General features: G+C 37.7%; 1 protein-coding gene across 1 annotated transcript in view; it reads left to right on the top strand.

The window, feature by feature from the left end:
- Positions 1–354: 354 nt before the first annotated feature.
- GADL1 (glutamate decarboxylase like 1) overlaps positions 355–20,670 on the top strand; it is a 170,211-nt gene continuing 149,895 nt past the window's right edge. The window contains exon 1 of the mRNA XM_009201845.4: positions 355–2,352. Coding sequence (XP_009200109.1) covers positions 2,316–2,352 — 37 coding nt within the window. The 5' untranslated portion in view covers positions 355–2,315. The remainder of the gene's footprint in view (positions 2,353–20,670) is intronic.

Genomic DNA, 20,670 nt, shown 5'->3' with positions numbered 1-20,670 from the left:
AATAAAAATAAACATAAAGCTTATGGAATAAGGATACAAAAAATAGTTTTGTACAGCTGGACAATGTGTTTTAAGCTGTGTGATGACAAAGTCAAAAAGTTTGCCAAATTAAAAAAACTTATAGAAACCTCGTTTGTTTTAGACAGAATCTCGCTGTCGCCCAGGCTGGAGTGCAGTGGCATGATCTCGGCTCACTGCAACCTCCGCCTCCTGGGTTCAAGCGATTCTCCTGCCTCAACCTCCCGAGTAACTGGGACTACAAGCACATGCCACCACACTCGGCTGACTTTTTGTATTTTTAGTAGAGATGGGGTTTCACTGTGTTAGCCAGGATGGTCTCCATCTCCTTAACCTCGTGATCCGCCCACCTCAACCTCCCAAAGTGCTGGGATTACAGGCGTGAGCCACCACACCTGGCCTATAGAAACGTTTTATAAGTTTTTGGTTTGTTACAATAAGCTAGGATTAATTTATTAAATAAAGGGAAATATTTTTAATACATTTAGTATGGCCTAAAGGTACAGTGTTTATAAAGTCTACAGTAGTGTACAGTAATTTCCTAGGGCTCTCATTCTCACTTAACACTCACTGCCTTAACTCAGAGCAACTTCCAATCCTACAAGCTCCAATCATGGTAAGTGCCCTATGCAGATGTAACGTGTTATTTTATCATCTTTTACGCCATATTTTTGCTGTATCTTTTCTATGTTTAGATACATAGTTACTTACCACTGTCTTACAGTTGCCTACACTATTCAGTACAGTGATGTGCTGTACAGGCTTGTAGTCTGGGAGCAATAGACTATACCATGAAGCCTAAGTGTGTTGTAGAATGTGCCATCTAGCTTTGTGTAAATACACTCTAGGATGTTTGCATGATGGATTGCCTAGAGATGCACTCTCAGAACATATCCCCATCATTAATCAACACAGAACTGCACTTCTTTCAGTATGTTTTAATAGAGTTACAGAAGATTAACTCCTAAGTTATGTATGTTTTCATCACTAGATCTCAGTGATATTTCTGCTGAGACTGGATACAAAAGAGTGTGGGGGGATCTCGGAAGCTTACACAGTCTTTATGAAATTTATCTGCAGCTTCTTGACTTTAGTAACTCTGGTTGTTGGTATATTAGAAATAATCTATCCTTATTTGGAAGAAAGGTCTGCACTGTCTTCACTGATGTGAACTACAATTATGCTTACCAGAGGAAAAAAAATTCACCTGCTAAGAAGTGACACTAGGCATTTGCAAATGTAAAGTGAGATTTTTTTCGTCCATTGAGAGATCTGGATTACAAATGCAGCTCCGTAAATGCAGTTGTCATAAATGTGCTTTGAGATGGCATTAACTGATTGTTTCTGTCACATCGACAGCCTCAGTAAAAGGGTCCTAAGGGAATTCCACTTTAAACATAAAGCCTGTTGGAGGAATGACAAAGCTGCACTCACTAATTAAATTTAAATTTACAATAGGAACATGACTGAAACTAAAATTCCAAGGGCTTGCTGGAGCAAATACAGTGAGAAAATTTTACTCTAAAGACCAAATATTGAGCCTTTTGCAATATTTCACCTTTTACCACCTCCTTTTGCACATTACCATAAGGTAACAACATGCCTACCACCCCCTACCATTTCCCTTTTCCAAACTTAAAATTTTGCAGAGGTACACACACAGAGAAAGTTGAAAGTGGACTGGGAAAAGGGATTCACTTATAGAACTCTTAAATGTCAGGACAGAGCTGAATGAATGGGCAGTGGATCCTGTTCACCACAGCTGCCCTAAAATAGGTTCCTTCAGCTGATGACCTGGCTCAGGCATCATATTTAGCCTGGGGCTCCTCCGGGTGGATGAGGCTCTGCGAAGTGGTTACTCCAAAGAACGGGACGCTGGAAAGGTCACCAGGCCAAGAGCCACTTATCTGCCTTGCCCAGCCTGTATCCTAGGAGGGCTGGTAGGGTGCTCCCTGCCTTTTCCTACCCAAATTACCCACGTTCCTACACACTTTCCCACCCCTTCCCCACAAAGGCGGAGAGACTCTGGCCCTGGGTCAAGCCTGTGGCAACGCAGCCAGCAGTGCTCCAAATATTAAGAGAGCCGCGGGCTGCAAAAGTCTGGCACTGGAGCCTCGGATAGCAAAGCGAAAGGAGCACGGAGCGCGCGCGTCCTCGTCCCTCCGTTTGCACTGGTGTGCGCTCCGCGGCTGCCTGGTGCACCTGCGGGTCCCTAGGGGGGCGCTGCCTCAGCAACCACCGTCGCCGCCCGGACTGCGGGAGCCGCGCCCGGGGCAGCCCGGAGTGGGGGAACAGAGATGAGCAGCGACTCGGACCACCAGTGCCCTGTAGACGGTAACGACCCAGCGCGGCTGCGGTTTTTGTCCTTAAGCTCCCTTGTCTGGATTTTAATCTCCTTACTTTTTGACCTGGGGACTAGAAGTTTGGTTATTTCCTTGTAAAGCGGCTGGGGTGGTAGAAAGTCCCCATCTTCATGGATTTTTTGCACCATTTTCCGTACCTAAAATGTTATTATTATTTAGAATCAAATGAGTTAACTTTTATAAAGCGCGAAGAACCGCGCCTAAGACATAATGGGGTTTTGTTAAATAGATACGTATTGAGATTTTACTGCTTGGCGAACTGCTGCACGTTTCCCTAGTTAGACTGGAAATACCTGCCCTGTAAAAAAGATGATTTTGCTTCTTTTTTGGGGAACAAGGACAGCATCATCCCAGTCCTGTCACCTGCAGCCAGTTATTCTATAAACAAGGGTTAAAAGAGGCTACCCTCATCTCAGAGTGCGTGATGCCCTTAATGTTCTTTGGATCAGAGCTGCGCGTTGAGAACAGGGACGTTAGTTGTTTGAAGATCTTGTGCAGCAGGATTCCCCAAACTGTCTTTATAACTCGGGTGTCACTTAGTTCTACTTCGGTAAAATAATAGTTACTCCTTCTTTGAAAGGTGATCATTATTGTCCTTCAGGTATTCTCACTAACTAGTTGTTGACCTTTTAGGAGTGATCCTCCAGGAATAACTCCTCTTTGTATCAATAACCTTTTTGAACTGTGCTGAACACAGCTTAATGAAGCCTGAAAGCTGAATCTCTCTGGGGGCTTCTGCTCAACAGGTAGGTCAGGTAACTCAGCTAGGGTTCCCTGCAGATCAGTCATTTTCAGGGCTGGGAATTTTGCACAGTGGTTGGTGAAGCAGAAGCCATTTTTCTGAAAGAAACACTTCACCTTTTATTGTCCCAAGGAGAGTTTCCAGCATAACTGTCCTGACGCTCTTTTAAAAAAAAAAAAACTTTAAAAGTTGTGTTATTATCATTATTATTTTTACATATGGCATAAAACCTGGTACTTAGAAGTAGAAAGTTAGAATAGTGGTTACCAGAGGCTGGGGAGGGGAGAGACAGGGCTGTAGACATGTAGGTCAATGGGTATAAGGCTGCAGTTAGACAGGAAGAATAAATTCCAGTGTTGTATTGCACAGTAGGGTGAATATATTTAATGATAATGTATGGTATATTTCAAAAAAGCTAGAAGAGAGGATTTCCATGTTCTCACCACAAAAGAGATGACAGGTGTATGGTAATTACCCTGATTTGGTCATTAAACAATGTATATGTATGTTGAAACATCACATAGTATCCCATAAATAGGTACAATTGTTATGCTTCAATTAAAAACAAAATAAAACTTAAGAAGAAAAGCAACTGACACTTTAAACTGCTAAGGCTTTTTGTCAGACTCTTATGTTCCTAGGGTCAGCACATACTTATTTAAATATTTGGCTAGGCTGGGCATGATGGCTCATGCCAGCACTTTGGGAGGCCAGGGTGGGCAGATCACTTGAGGTCAGGAGTTTGAGACCAGCCTGGACAACATGGTGAAACCCCATCTCTCCTAAAAATACAAAAAATTAGCCGGGCATGGTGGTGGGTGCCTGTAATCCAGTACTCAGGAGGCTGAGGCAGGAGAATTGCTTGAACTTGGGAGGTGGAGGCTGCCATGAGCTGAGATTTGTGTCACTGCACTCCAGCCTAGGTGACAGAGCAAGACTTCGTCTCAAAATAAATAAATAAATAAATATTTGGCTATTTGAGAACAGATTGAAAAGCATAAATTAGATTATTTAAGAATCCTAATACAGGAGACTTCTTTATGTGAATGAAGGATGGTCAGAATAATTTTTTCTGACCTTAACCCTGCTCTGTTTTGATTGGTTTTAACCTTAATTCTTGTTTTAAAGCCATATAGCATAGTCTTCAGAAATCTGATAGGAACATTTTTTAAATAAAATAAAATAACAAGGTATCTACTTTTCCTAAATTAAGCATGTGCCTTGTAACAAAGCATGTCTGTAGCTTGTGGTGACTTTGGTAGCTGAATATATGATTTATAAATAGTAAAGTTCAAAATTTGCCTTAAATCTGAATTTCTGAAAATACCAGAATTCTTGGGTTGCTCTCTGGTTATCCTTGAGCAGGTGATAAGGCAGCAACACACCTAATTATGCCAAATGCTTGCTATGGCATCTTAAAAGAGTACAAGATAACTATCTGTCAGACTTAGTAATCCTCCAAGTATGTATGATGAGATCCTGAAGGTAACACTGGATTAGTATGTTAAATGATATCTTGTCTTAAATTCTCTTGTTGAATATCTGTTACAGACCTATACATTATGGAAGAATACCATAGGGAATCCTGTTGCAGATAAAGAATTCTTATTCTTCTCTTTATGCTTTGATATCGTTTATGATCTTGCTGTAGTACATGCAAGAGAGGTTTAAGCAATTAGTTATATCAGATTCAAATTTTCATTATATTAAAAATGAATGATTCTTCAGATTCAAATAATGTTTTTTTCTCTATCACTTGAAATAACAGCACAACCTTCCATTCTTCCTGAATAGCTTTGATTCTTGTTAAAACATGTTTAAAGAGAAGTAGAATTCTAATTTTCATGATGGGTCAAAAATTTGTTGTTGAAATGCTGGCTTTTATATACCATTGTAAGACTGGCATATTATAATAAAATTGAAATCATGACATTTGGGACCAAAACTTCTGTATTTTTTTGCCCCCTCTAGATTTTTTCTCCTTTTCTCTGTGACTTTTTCACTTTTTTTATTTACTTCTTATCATTTAAATGAAACCCCCAACAGGCAAAATTCATCACTGGATGCCTGGTCCCTACTATTGCTGTGCTGAACTACAAATACTATCTTATCTAACCTTCATTAACAAGTCAGTGGGGGTACTATTATGGTCTGCTTTTTATTTTTTTATCTTAAGGAAACCAAGGCTTGGAGAAGGTAAAGATCAGTTCTGGGCATTAAACCCAGGGCTCTCACTCCAGAGTCCCACACCCCTACACTCCTAACACCTAATCCCAGACCCTGGCCTATGTTACAGAATATGGGCCAGTGACCTGGAACAGCCTCCTTTGCCTGCCTGTGCTGGGACCACAGGAAGAACGCTGGAGAAGACCCTGAGATGTGTGTGGCTTTAAGTTCCTTGAAATGACAGTAGCATTCTTTCCTCTTTGAGTGGGAAGGATGGGAGAAAAACTGTCAGTTTTGGGAGGTTTGCACTCGTGGTAGGACTGGATGTGGCAATCCTGATGAGGCAGAGCTGCCTGCTCCTCTCAGAGGCATGTATATGTGCTCTGCTGTTTGGTTGCTAAGAATCAAAGCAGCTTGGCTCTGAGGGAAAAGGGCAGCACCCCATGGGATGAATTCTGTAGCAGCCCTTTCTCTTGGGGTAGGTTTACTGATTCTTCCTCTCAGATCACGACAGATGAATCCATTTTATAAAGCAGTACCCTGGGAGCAGGCAGACTCACCATAGCTGTTCTCTATCACTTGAAATAGAGAAGGAAGGAAGAAATAGGAAGGAAGGAATAAACAGGAAGGAAGGAAGGAAGAAAAATGCAAAGTAAATACTCTAGCCAACAGCCTGTTCAGACTGTGTCTCTGGATACGTGATTTAACCTCTATGAGCCTCAGTTTGTTAATTTGTAACGTAGGGATAAAAATATGTACTGTTTAGGATTATCATGAAGATTAGGAATAATATGCAGAATACATGGCAGGTGGTAGGTTATAAATAGACATGATGTTCAGAAAATTGTACGTGAAAGTTAATGAGGTTATTGAAATGTGTTAGCACCACGTGATTTTACAGAAAGAGCCCATGGTGATGTTCACGCAACTCCACAGTGCTACCAAACACAATCTCATACTCACCTATTGATGAAGAATGTCCACCAGCTGCATGATTACCCCACACTCTATACATTTGGTCTGCTGCTGAGTCTTTGTAATTTGAGCTTTCAGTTTTAGGAAAGAATGAGTAGTTAATATACATATTAAAACAGGAGAATGAATTAAGAATCCAGGTGATTCATAGGGAGGTGATTTTCAGAAAGCAATTTGGTCACTGGCGTAATGGAATTACTACCACAGATGTTTCAAGATTTTTATCTCTATTCACTGGTTTTTCTACTGTATTTGGTAAAGGTTGTATTGCCCATATCATCATTCTTTTTTAAATGTTTGTAATTCTATATCTCTATTTCTTGCCTGATGTCTATGAGGGTATGGAACACATCTGTCTATTTACTGCATCCCCAGAATCTAGCAAAGTGCCTGGCACATAGTAGGTACATATATTTGACATATGTTTGTTCAATAAACTCATACATTATTTAGAGAGTGACAAGAATCATGACAGTGCATGATTCCTGAAATCTTAAGTCCTTTTCATCTTTGCATTTAAATCTTAAGTTCATATTCACTTTTGCCTCCTTGAAGCTGTTTATAATAGTAAAAATTAGTAACCATTTACACATCAAAAAAGGGGCATTGTTTGGAATATCTAAATATCTAATAGCTGGATGGCTAAAGTAAATTATGGTAGAGTATAGAATACTATGTGAATGCATTCCATGTTTGGACAAAGACTATACATTGCAAGAGGTTCTAGGTGGTTAGATAGCAAAGAACAGGGGTTGTCTCTAGGTAGATGGGATTGTGGATATTCCTTAAATTCTTTGACTGTATTTGATTCTTATGTAAAGAATTTGCATTGGTTTTACAAGGAGGAAACGCAGTATAAGAAATATAAACTATGTATATTATAGATCACTTATACTGTACCACCTGTCACTAGGCACTTAAGGTTGTCTTCTCAGCTAATTTTCTAAATTTGCCCTCCTCTAACCCTTTTTGAACATTTCAGTAGTTTCCAACCTCTCAGCATTTCAAAATTGCATAATTGAGTTAAAAGAGATGTGTGATTTAAAAAGAAATTCAAAGTAGGAAAAAAAAAGTTAACTGGAATCCAGTGACTAAGAATATTAATTTTTCAGCATGTTGCCAGGTTAAATACGTTGCTTTGCTGTAAATCATAGTTAACTTTGGTCTCATTTCTGCTTTTGGCTTTTCCTTTGTTATATATACATTTTCTGACAGTTCATGAATACCTCCTTTGTAAGTGTTCTCTAATTGTTTCGCATGTGTGCTTGAGGTGTTTGCAAGGTGGCCACTATTGAGTATCATTTCTTTGTCTGCGAAGGCAGTTCCAGGAACGAGAAACTTTGTAAAGTAAGATGGCTTCTGATACGGTTTGGCTGTGTCCCTACCAAAATCTCATCTTGATTTGTAGTTCCCATCATCCACACATGTCATGGGAGGGACCTGGTGGTTTTATAAAGAGCAGTTCCACTGCACATGCCGTCTTGCCTCCCACCATGTAACACATGCCTTTGCTCTTCCTTTGCCTCCCACCATGATTGTGAGGCCTCCCCAGGCATGTGGAACTGTGAGTCCATTAATCCTCTTTTTCTTTATAGATTACCCAGTCTTGGGTATTTCTTCATAGCAGTATGAAAACAGACTAACAGCTTTTCTCTTTTTTAAAATTAACATTTGGGAATAGAGGTATGAATGAGCAAACTTTTAATATTATACATTTATATATATTGCAGAAATTTTACTGTTGGTTCTACACCATTTCTGGGAGCATATGACTTTGTTTTCTTTCTAACATCTGGTTGCTTTTTTGGTTTTCTGACAGAAGTGGAATTCAGGGTCCCTTTTCCCGGGATCCACCAGCCACATCACTTTTCCTTTCATGTAGGGAACTCTATTTCAGTCTTAAAGGAAAGCCCTACTTCATTTTTAATATTTTCCCTCATAGGCACTCTGATGAACTTGCATGCCCTTAAGACTGTCTCCTTGTTGTTATGCAGCCCTAATATACTCCTTCTCTTGAAAAAGGGAGTAAGAAGTCCTAATCTCTTGATTTGAAGGTGATACCCCTATTGCATCCCACTTGGGGATAATAGGTATGGAATGGGAAAAATCCTGAAAAAAAAAATCTCAAAACTAGAATCTGTCCCCACTAAACCTACTGCTGGCACTCAGGGGGTTTGGAACATCCCTCCTTCTCTCTCCTTCCCACTTGGTTTTCACTATGAGCTTCTGAGGATCCCTGAGAGTCTCCACAACTCCATAATGGTGGTTCTGTTTTCTGTTTATTAAACTTTTTTGAATTATCAGGGGTACACACATAGAACACCCAAATATTATTTTGTACACTTGTAACCACCACCCAGAAGAGGAAATATAATTTTGCCATTATCTTAGAAGGCTCTTTTATGTGCCTGATTCCCAGAGCTCTTTTCTCCCCTGTAAGTCCAGGATCCTGATTTTGATAGCACAGTTGGTCCTTCATAGCTGCAGTTTCTGCATCTGCATATTTAACAAACTGCAGAAGGAAACTATTCTTTTTAAAAAATCAATAAAAACACAAACAAATAAAAACAATACAGTATAACAACACTTACATAGCATTTACATTGCATTTGGTATTATGAATAATCTTGAGATGATTTACAATATACAGGAGGATGTGCATAGGTTATATGCAAATATACCTTTTCACATAAAGGACTTGAGCAGCCTTGGGTTTTGGTATCCACAGGGGACCTGAAGCCAATCCCTTTTGAACACCAAGCATTGACTGTCATTACTTTCTGGCATTTTAAAAATAGTTTTATGATTCATAGATGCAGATTCCTAGTTATAACAATTTAGTTTTACCATTTAAAAACTATGAGATGTCTTTTTAATGTATAGATTCTCTCTCGTTCTTTTCTATTCTTAAAACTTACCTGTTGAAGAACCTGGGCCATTCAGCTTATAAAACTGACAATCTGGATTTCACTACTTTTGTGCCCACGGTTCAACATTTTTCCTGAAGACTGCCTCTTAGTCTCTTTTCTGTTGCTTATACCAAAATTCCCTAAACTGGATAATTCACAAAACATAGGAATTTCTTACAGTTCTGGAGGCTGGGAAGTCCAAGGTCAAGTGGGTGCATCTAGAGAGAACCTTCTTGCTTGTGGGGATTCTTTTCGGTATCCCAAGGTGGTGCAGGGCATTACATGGCAAAGGGGCTGAGAGTGCTAATGCACTAGCTTAGGTCTCTTCTTCTTATAAAGCCCACCAATTCCCTTCCCATGATAACCCATTAATTCACTAACTCAACAATCTATAAATGCTTTCTCAAAGATCCAGAGGCCTCACGATCCAATCACCTCTTAAAGGCCCCACCTCTTAGTACTGCCACATTGGGAATTCACTCTCAACATGAGTTTTGGAGGGGACATTCAAACCATAGCACCTTCTTTTTAACTCCAGTTTGTACCACCCCAGAGTGTCCTCCTTCTCAGTCCTTGACTGCACATGCTAAGTACTCTATTAACTAACAGGTATAACAAGGTGAGGTGACACACCATGTTGGAGTCCAGGCTCTAGCAGTTACTGAAGTCTAGGCACTGTGGGCACTGAACTATGTCCTTGGGTATGCTGCCCCAATTCTGAGGTCCAGCTTCCTTATCTGTAACTAGTAACAGAACCTGCCTCACAGAGTAGTGGTGAATATGACATGAGAGGATATCTGTAAACACTTAGCACTTGCTCATTCTGTATGTGCTCTCTCTATATTAGCTGCTGTTATTATGATTATCATTAAGTAGAAGTGGCAGACAACATTTGTACTGAAGCTCCAGTGTACCCTATTAACTCCATGTCCCTGGTTTTTTCCACTGTCTGTCTTATGCTGCCTGCCAGGAGCTCTAGGCTGTGACCTTGTACACAACAATATAGATTGGGACCTAGAAGCTCCATTCAGGCTGGGTGCTGCAAAGCAGAGTTGTCTAGTCCTTTCTGTATAACGCAGTTGTAGCGAGCAAAGAATTACAACATGAATTATTAGCATAAAGCTAACCCCCATGCTGAGAAGTTTGCATTCTACTTCAACAGGCTCCAACAGCACTGTTTAGGTCAGAGTCCCCTCCTTCAATGAAGCCCCTTTGTCAGACATTGCTATCCCACCCCACTCCCCATCCCTTGCCCTTGCCCTGTCCTCTTCTCACCAGCCCATTTGCTCTTGTTGTGCCCATAGTTTGTTCTTTATAATGCAAAACTGCGCAGTTACTCCTGGGGGAGGGTCTTGCTTACTACTGCAGAAACCATGGATGCTGTAAAAATTAGTGGTGAGAAATCAACACCTTGTCTTTTGGTGTGCAGAAATGTCTACATATTGCTTCTTCTGTTGGACATATCCAGTCCTCTTGACTACAGCACATTCAGTAATCTAATCCTTAAATTCCAGAAAAAAGCATGAAGTCATTTTATCATCTATTGGGCTTCTTAAGTGATCAAGTATTTTATTGAGCTCTTCATATTCAACTCTTCAGTTCTTGTGTTAGCTTCATTAACCATTATAATGATTAGTAAAAATTGATGTTCTCATTTACCAATTAGTTCAAATATTAGTAATTTTCATTGTGATGCATTATGGGGCAGTTTTACAGACTTATATATTAAGCCTTTTGTTGATGTATATTTAGAATTTTTCAAGTTTATTGCTAGTCTGTTTTTGATCTTTATTAATTTTCTGGCAATTATTTTTCTCTGCCAATAATGGTAAAATATTCATATTTGTTAAATGCTTAGAAATAAATATTAATTTAAAAACATAGGCTGGGCACGGTGGCTCATGCCAATAGTCTCAGTACTTCAGGAGGACAAAGGAGGAGGATCACTTGAGATCAGGAGTTCAAAACCAGCCTGGGCAGCATGGTGAGATCTCATCTCTATTAAAATACATAAAATGTAATTTTATAAAAAATGTATAAAAATGTAAATGCTGACTTATTTACATTATAGTAGATTGAAAGGGTTTATATAGAAGTCTGTTTTGTTGAAAAATAATCATCCATTTATACATATGAAACTGGAATTGAAAATATTTACATGTAGGAATTAAAAGTAGTTGTGTGTGGTAGGGTGGATAATGGAATTTTTCTTTAGATTCATCTGCTTGTCTGTATTTTCCATAATGAGTTTGTATTGTTTCTGTTAAAAAGAAAAAAAAAAAAACTTGGTAGGGATGGAGCTTTCATTTTGCTTAAATGCTTTTCTCACTTTAGGCCAGGCTTTTTAGCTTTATCCATCTGGTTTTGGTTTTCATCATCATCTTATAAAGGCATGAATGTCATTCTATTGTTTAAAAAATTCTTACACTGGAATCTAAAATGTTTTCTAATTAATCCCCTCTTGCTGGATAGTTAAGTTATTTTAACATCTTTAAATCATAGATAAGACAGAAGAAAAAATAATTGAATGGAAATTAATTAAAAATATAGAAGCAAAAAATGGAGGAACACTGCAATTCTGGAAAAAGATTAATAATGTTTTAAGGTGGAACATGCCAGAATTACTAATCCCTGGAAATCAGTAACTGGAAATACTTATTTTTACAAATGATCATCTTGACCAATTTGTATTTGGGTAAGTTGGTATTGAACAAATACTAGATGCTTGTCAGGACAGCAAAGGGGAAAAACAAAGTTTGAGCATTATTCTGATACGGACTGAGGTGTGGGTTCTGACTCTAATAGCAATGAGCCATCAGTTCACTCCCCCATACAATAAAAGTGATAAGAAACAACACTACTTACCTCCTAGGGTTTTCTGACGGTTGATAGAGAATATATGTTAAGTACCTGGCACATTAATAAGTATTTCCTGCCTTTCTCCCTCAATAAATATTTATCACATTGAATTCTATGTATACATATGCATGAAAATCTCTGGGGAGTATGATTTTTAATAAGGATTCATTTAAATATGTCCTCCAAACCAAATAACAAATGCAATGTATAATGAGGAAGGGACACCTTTGACTTTTAGCACTTGTAATAGAGTAACTGAAAAAGGGCAGTATCAAAGATTCTTTCTGCTCAGAATGGAAACAGCACAAATAGAAAATATAATAGAAAAATCAGTGTAGGAGATAAATAGATTAGGTTTTTTTGGCTACTAATGAAATTATGGTGGTTGAAGTTGGTATCTTCCTGAACCTGTGCTCAGATTTGATCTCTCGTGGATTTAGGGAACTGAATTTGGTTCTGCTTCTATTGCCACCACCACTTTAAGGACTGTCCCTTCAACAGGTGCTGCAGACTTGCACAGGAAGGGAATAACAGAGATCGCCAATATGAGTTTTTGCCTGATGCTCATTTTTGAAGAGTATATCACGAAGTCCTCATGCAATGGGATTGTCTCGGGAAAGACATTTTCCTTCCCCAACTGGGCTACATCTCAGGTCCCCAGATGTGGTTCAAACACTCTGCTTAATGTTGTCTGATCTGTGACTACTGTGGCTGTGGCTCTTCAAGTTGGAGATGGACCACAGAAAGTGTTGTCCTCAGACCCACCAAGATAATATGGAATGCATCCCTCCTGTTCCCTTCCTGTTCCTTATTGGCAGTGGAATAGCAAAATTTTGCAGACTAAGACGTGCAAGCATTTGGAGTTGGATGAGCAAATAGGATATTTAGAGTTGGAGGACTTAGACAAGTGGGATACCAGTTGTCTTTACACAGCTCTCACTGTTAATCTCTTAAAAAACCAATTAAATTTTTTATTTAAAAACTTAATATGTTTACAATAGCATAAAAAATAGTAACAAGTCCAATGAAGGAGATTAAAGACTTATATACTAAAAACTACAAAATATTGCTAAAAGAAATTAAAGATACAAATAAATGAAGAGACATATTGTGTTCATGGATTAAGAAAATTGTATTTAGATATCCATGCTACCCAGAGCAATGTACAGATTTAACACAATCTTTATCAAAACCCAAATGGCATTATTTTTGCAGAAATATAAAAATTTACCCTTAAATTCACATGGCATTTCAAGGAATCTGAAAGTCCAAAATGATTTTTAAAAGAAAAATAAATTTAGAGGACTCACACATTCGGATCTGAAAATACTATAAAGCTATAGGAATCAAGAGTGTGGTACTAGCATAAAGACAGACGTATAGATAAATGGCATAGGATAGAAAAACCAGAGATAAACCCTCACATATACAGTCAAATGATCTTTGATAAAGGCTAGAAGACCACTCTATGAAGAAAGAACAGGCTTTTCAATAAATGGTGCGGGGAAAACTGAATATCCACATGCAGAAGAATAAGGTTGGATCTTTTTATTGTACTGTATATAGAAATCAACTCAAAATGGATTAAAGATGTAGTGCAAGACCCCGAAATATAAAATTTTTATAAGGAAACAAGAAGGGAAAACCTTATGACATTGGATTTGGCAATGATTTCTTGGATATGACACCACAGCACAGGCAACAAAAGCAAAAATATATAAATGAGACTACATCAAACGTAAAACCTTTCATGCACCAAAAGACACAATCAACAGTGAAAAGGCAATCTATGGGATTAGGGAAAATATTTTCAAATAATACACCTGATAATATTGTGAATATACAAAGAACTCCTACAACTCAAAACAAAATAATTGTAGCACTCAACTTAAAAATGGGCAGAGTACTTGAAAAGTCATTTCTTCAAAGATGGTACAAAAATAACCAACAAATGTATGCAAAAATGCTCCCTATCACTAATGTTAGAGAAATACACTGAAACCACACTATCACCTGACACCTATTAAGACGGCTACTATTAAAAAAAAAAACCACCTGAAAGTAACAAGTGCTGGAGAGTATGTGGACAAACTGGAGCACTTGTACACTGTTAGTGACATTGTACAATGATGTAACTGCTATGTAAAATAGCATTAAAAATGAAAAATCAAAAAAATAGAAATAGAACTACCATATCCAACAATTCTGCTTCTGAGTATCTACCTCGAAAACTGAAAACAGGGTGAAGAGATATTGGCACACCAATGTTCATAGAAGCACTATTCACGATAATAAAGAGGTAGAAGCTACCGAAGTGTCCATCAATGGAAGGATGGATAAACAAAATGTAGTATATACATACAATGGAATGTTATTAAAAAGGGAGGAAATTCTGTCAGTGCTATAATATGGATAAATCTTCATGACATTATGCAGGGTGAAATCAGTCACAAAAAGACAAATACTACGTAACTCCATTTATGTGAGGTATTTAAAGTAGTAAAATTCATAGAAACAGAAAACAGGATGGTGATTTTCGGTAGATTGTGAGGGGGGAAGTGGAATTATTCAATGACTATGCAGTTTCAGTTTTGGAAGATGAAAACGTTTTGAACATCTGTTTCACAATGTGAAACATTGTTATATATGTCCAAATAAACAATGTGAATAGACTTATAACACTACTGACCTGAACACTTAAAAATGGTTAAGATGGTAATTTTTATTATTCATGTTTTACAATAAAAATACCTAATTAAAAAATATTTTAAGGATAGAAAAGTGTGTAAAACTATTTAGAACTTTCCTTGTCAAACTGTCTTAGTCTATTTTGTGCTGCTATAACAGAATACCACGGAATGGGTAATTTATAACAACTGTATTGGCTTACTGTTCTGGAGCTGAGAAGTCCAAGATTGAGGGGTCAGCATCTGGGGAGCCTTCTTGCTGTGTCATTCGATGATGGAAGGTAGAGAGGCAAGAGAGCAACAGGGGGGCACACTCTTGCCTTTGTAGCAACTTCAACCTCCACCCATGAGGCTGGAGCCCTCACGACCTAGTTATTTTTTATGGTATTTCAAGGTCCCACCTTTTAATGTTGTTACAATAGCAATTAAATTTCAACATGAGTTTTTGGAGGAGACAAACATTCAAACCATAGCAGTCACTGATCAAATTTATCATTTTTTTTTTGCATTTTGATATTGCTAGACAGCACTGATCATAATGTAATATTTCTAAAGAGTAGAGATGTGTCCAGTTGTTTATTTGTCCCTTCATTGAACAATCTCAGATGGCTGTTCTTGAGTTCTTACATCTTTTTTTATACTGTTGCCATCTTCCTCCATCAGGGTCTCCCATGAAGGTCAGTGATATTTTCTTCCTTCTCTTGAATTCCAGTAGCATCCTTAACCACTATTTGATGCTTTTGTGTATTGCATTTAACAAGCTTGGTCATCATTTTATCTTCTAGTTTTTTAGCCCACAAAAGGTTGGAATTACATATAGCGTAATTTGGGTTGCCTCTGAAAATGTTAAGAGGATCTACTATAAGAGTTTCAGTATCTGTTACTTTCACATTGTTCTAATTTTTGGCATTCTTCTGTATTCTTGCATATGTTCTAGTTATATGATTTTATCAGATAAGAAGCTTGCACACAAAGTGTATGTAAATGAAAATATTTTTATGTAAATGTATACATGCATAATTACAATTTATGCCCATGATTTGTAAAAGCTGATAATATTTTATTGCTCAAGAGATACACATATAAACAGAATTGCCAGATAAGTCCCAGTTGAAAGGAATATTATAGCTTTCTACTCACTTACCTGCACTGGGAATGTGATTGATCTCTAGCCCTTAGCTAGGAAAAGGACAATGCCTATGCTTTCTTTCCTTACTTTCTCCATTTTCACTGCTCTCATAAGCAATACTACTAAGAGTTCATAGTACAGCTTAAAGGAGGTGGCCAATTATCTTTCACTCTTTTTTATACTGCATGTAATTTTTAAAGAGCTTTCTTGAGGTCTAATTTGGATTCCACAAAATTCACCAATTTGAGAGTACAATTCCATTTTTAAGAAATTTACAGTTATTTAATCCTCATGTCCATAAAATTTTAGAGTACAGTCATCCCTCAGAATCTGCAGGAAATTGGTTCCAGGACTTCCTGTAGATACCAAAATCCACAAGATGCTCAATTCCCTTATATAAAATGGTATAGTATTTGCATATGTATTAGTCCATTCTCAAACTGCTATAAGGACATACCTGAGACTGGGTCACTTATAAAAAAGAGGTTTAATGGACTCACAGTTCCACATGGCTGGGGAGGCCTCACAATCACGGCAGAGGCAAAGAAGGAGCAAAGGCACATCTTATATGGCAGCAGGCAAGAGAGCGTGGGCAGGGGAACTGTCCTTTATAAAACCATCAGATCTCATGAGACTTATTCACTATCATGAGAACAGCATGGGAAAAACTCACCCCCATGATTCAATTAATTCCCACCAGTTCCTTCCCATGACACATGGGATTATGGGAACTACAGTTCAAGATAAGATTTGGGTGGGTACACAGACAAACCATATCAGCATATAACCTGTGCACATCCTCCTGTATACATAAATCATCTCTAGATTACTTATAATACTTAATGCAATGTAAATGATATGTAAATAGTTATATTTTATTTTAAAAATTGTATTTTTATTGTACTGTCATTGTTGGTTTTTAAAAATGTTTAATATTTAAAAGTATTTATTGAATCCATAGATGTAGAACTCAGGCAGAGGACTGTGTTTTCATGTATGTATTTAAAAAATTACTGTGCTTTTCTTCTGCTGCTTTTATGAATACCTCTTCCTTTATGCCAGCAGTGTCTGGCTGTGAAAGATTCTGATCTTAGTAAGTAGAATGCAAAGAGAAAGGCAGTTACTGTTTAGATTCAGGCAGTCAAAATAGGAGTTTCAAAGCAAAACAATAGTTTTATCATTCCAGCTATTGCCTTGGGCTTTCTACATATTCTTTTATTTTCCCTTTAACTTAACTAATTTTGCCTAGAGAACCAAATTATGGAGTTTTTTTCCTGGTGCAAAAAAGATATTTTTGTGTACGTTCAATGGCTATCCATGAGGCTAGCATCAAGAAAAATTAACATTTAATGCAGGCAAAGTCACTGAAAAATCTCCATTTCTGGCAAGAAGTGACAATGAGAGGAGGAAGAATAAGCAAGAGAGGCGAGTGCAGAAATGCACATTCTTGATTTCTTATTACTTGGGATGGAAGCAGGGGTGGAGTAGTATTTTACTACTTTAAATACATCACATAAATGGAGTTACATAGTATTTGTCTTTTTGTGACTGACTTTACTCTGCATAATGTCATGAGGGTTTATCCATATTATAGCACTGACAGAATTTCCTCCCTTTTTAATAACATTCCATTGTATGTATACACTGCATTTTGTTTATCCATTCTTCCATTGATGGACACTTGGGTAGCTTCAACCTCTTTACCATTACCATTAGTAAAACTAATGGTAGTTTTATGGAAATAAGGTAAGTAACAACATAGGCCTTTATCAGTTTCTCTTGGAGATCACCTTGCAGACTTATCAAAGCCAAAGTGATGGCTCACTAAAGTGGGATGGAGAGGGAGAGCCTGTATTGATCTCTTCAAGGGGTGGAGATAATTCAGAAAAGCCCTTTTCGTCCTCAGAGGAAGGTAGATTAATTGAGTACCCTTGGTCCTCCCAATGGGCTTTCTCTGATGAGGATGAAGGCAAAAACTATGGGATGCATTTGCTTTACTGGGGAGCCAAGGAAGGATGGGGCATAAGCCCAGAAAAGTCTATTCCATCACCAAAAGCTAAAGTGAGACAACCTTATCCAGAGAGAGCCCTAGTCTATGACTAACATGAGAGATAAGAGGCCATGAGTATGCATCTCACATGACTGCCAGGTGTGAATGGAGTCAAGATGTAGACAAGCGAGATTGCCCAGGGACAAAGGTACCAGTCAGTGCACACTGCAGTGATCCAAGGACTCCACCACTCTTCCTCCACTCTGAGGTTGAGTGAGACATTCTTTTCTCCCCATGTACCTAGAAGTCATCAAGAAAATATTGGAAGTGGAAATCTGAGATAACATGGTTCAAACAGTTAAACAGAACATTGCCTCAATGAATTGTTTAACTTATTATATATGTTTTAACCAGATTGGACAAAATAAAATAAATTTTGTTACCTTTCTTTCAGCAATATGGGCTCATGTGGAAGACAAGATTAATTAAAGAACATAATAAGGATACTATATTTTCTCTGTATACCCTAGTGTCCTAAAAATAGTAGTACCACAACAGGCTTAAAACAAATGGAATTGACTGCTTCAGCTAGTACCACTGCCACTGGCACTGTCTTGGGAGAAGTGCAGTTGCCAAAGGTAAATATGTGCAAAGCTAGGTCTCAGGCCTCTGAGTGGAGTGTCCTATGGTAAGTGAGTCTCACTAGATTAAGTTATGTATTTTGTAAAGAGGGAAAAGAGATGGGTGTCAAATGTCTATCAGTATTCTTATAATTTAAGTCAAAGTATTCATGTATTCATCCAGCCTACAAACTCTTTGTTTAAAGAAAATTTACAGAGATACTTGAGATAAAATTGCGTTTCTATACCTAAAGTAGGCCTCATGGGCCTAAAAGACTACCTGCTCATGTTCTCCATCACTTCCTTCCCCGAGCTACTTCCATGAAGGTCCTGGACGATTTTAGAAATTTATGGTTCTGAAGAGCACTAATAAGGACCACTTTTAGAAACGGTAGCATGTGATCTTTGTTAGTTACATGAATAAGAACTTAACTTTAAAAAATAGGCTTTAGCTGTACAATCACTGTTAGAGTGACAAGGTGTTTTGTAGAGCATTATTTAACCGAGAGTATTATTTAACCAGAAAGGTTAAAGTACTTGAAGCCACAGAGCTACTTAGGGGCCAGAGTCAGGGCTAAAACTCTCACTCCAGACTCCAGAGGGTTCCTTTTGTGCATATCACCAGGGCAGGTAATTAAAAGTAAGAAACAAAACCTGTAAGACACTGATCAAATCGCACTGGGAATTCATGTGTGTTTCTACCAGCATCTGAGATTTTTTGGTGTAGTGCTTAATAATTTCAACATTCAGAACTTTCTTCATGTTAAATATTGTAGAGCAACTATCTAAATTACTTGATGACAGCAAGCCACTGTTAAATATTAAAATATATTATGGTTAAATATTAAAATCTATATGGTTAATACTACATCATTAACTATCTTAAATTTCCACACTTCAGTTTTTGTCCCTTTAACAGACAAAAGTCAAATCAAAGTCCTTCCTTTGCTGATGTTAGCTGGTAAGCCTATTCCCATCTCAGCACTGTGTGTGCTGTGTTGTTTGATCTTCTAATACTTTGTATTGACTTACAAAATCAATAGAGACGTAGTTGGCATTTTATGACATACCTGATTTTTCAGATGCTATGTGGGCCGAAAAATATACCCAAGCAACGTATTTCCTTCATATGCCTTTTCATCATGGTATATGTCATGACACTCAGTTTTATTTCAGTACCTAATTTGTATGATGCAGTGATAGAGGAGAAAGAAAATTTATGAAAAATTGGATTTCCTAATGTTAGTCAGTGGCCTTATTTTTCAAATTGATGGTACAAAAAAAGAGAATTTTAGAAAGTAATTGTAGAACATAAGTCTGATGACAGTTTTGCCCAAAATTGTTCAATATGTCATCTTAGCATTTGTTCTTTTATTGTTTCATGTGTGTTAGTCCAATCTTTCTGGTAAGAGAGGCTACATAGTTTAGTGGAAAGAGAAGAGGTATTACAATTGATCATAATTTGAATATCAGCTTTGCTATTTACTATATCAGCTATGTGACCTCCATAGAGTTAACTGACCTCTCTGATCCTCATTTCCATATTTGTAGAACTGGGTATACTTGCCTTATAGGGTGCTATGAATATTTGTCCAAAAACATGAAATATAAGTGCCTCGTGCAGTGTCTTTCTGGTCCATTGGGATTCAAAATATAAAAGGTATTTGTTAGGTTTTTCAGAATCAGACTCTGAATCAAGAATTAGAATGTGGGTAGTTACTTTGTAAGGTGATTTCTGGGAGACAGCCAAATAGAGGATGCATAATAAGGTAAGGTATCTCTCACTGTGGGTAACTGAAGCTTAATCCTGCTGGGTAACTCTGGGTGTTAATGAAGACAGACATTAGTATTATCGCATGTGAAGAACAAGAAAGCTGGCTATTAATACATCAGTTTCTATCACTTACTGGTTGAAGGATGCTGAGCTATGGGTATTTATTTTTCAGAGCTTCACACTTGGCACCTAAGTGGGCATTAAAGAGAAATTAGAGAGCCTGTGCGTGGAAGAGACATCTGAAGAAACACTACTCCATTTCTGTTATTTTTTCAATTGATGCACTTTTGTTTTCTTGGCTCCCCATGAAAAGGCATGTTGAAACCACCTCATACTTGTTCATCACAAATGTTAAATATTCAGAAATGTTGTGAGCCAGTTTTAAAATTGGCCCTGAAATTAGCCATGATCGGGGTCTTTACACCATAGAAATAGGTA

This window comes from Papio anubis, chromosome 2 (genome assembly GCF_008728515.1).
Source record: "Papio anubis isolate 15944 chromosome 2, Panubis1.0, whole genome shotgun sequence".
In the NCBI taxonomy this organism is placed as follows: Eukaryota; Metazoa; Chordata; class Mammalia; order Primates; family Cercopithecidae; genus Papio; species Papio anubis.
Note: the sequence above shows the minus strand (reverse complement) of the source record. Positions and strands in the feature narration are given on the sequence as shown.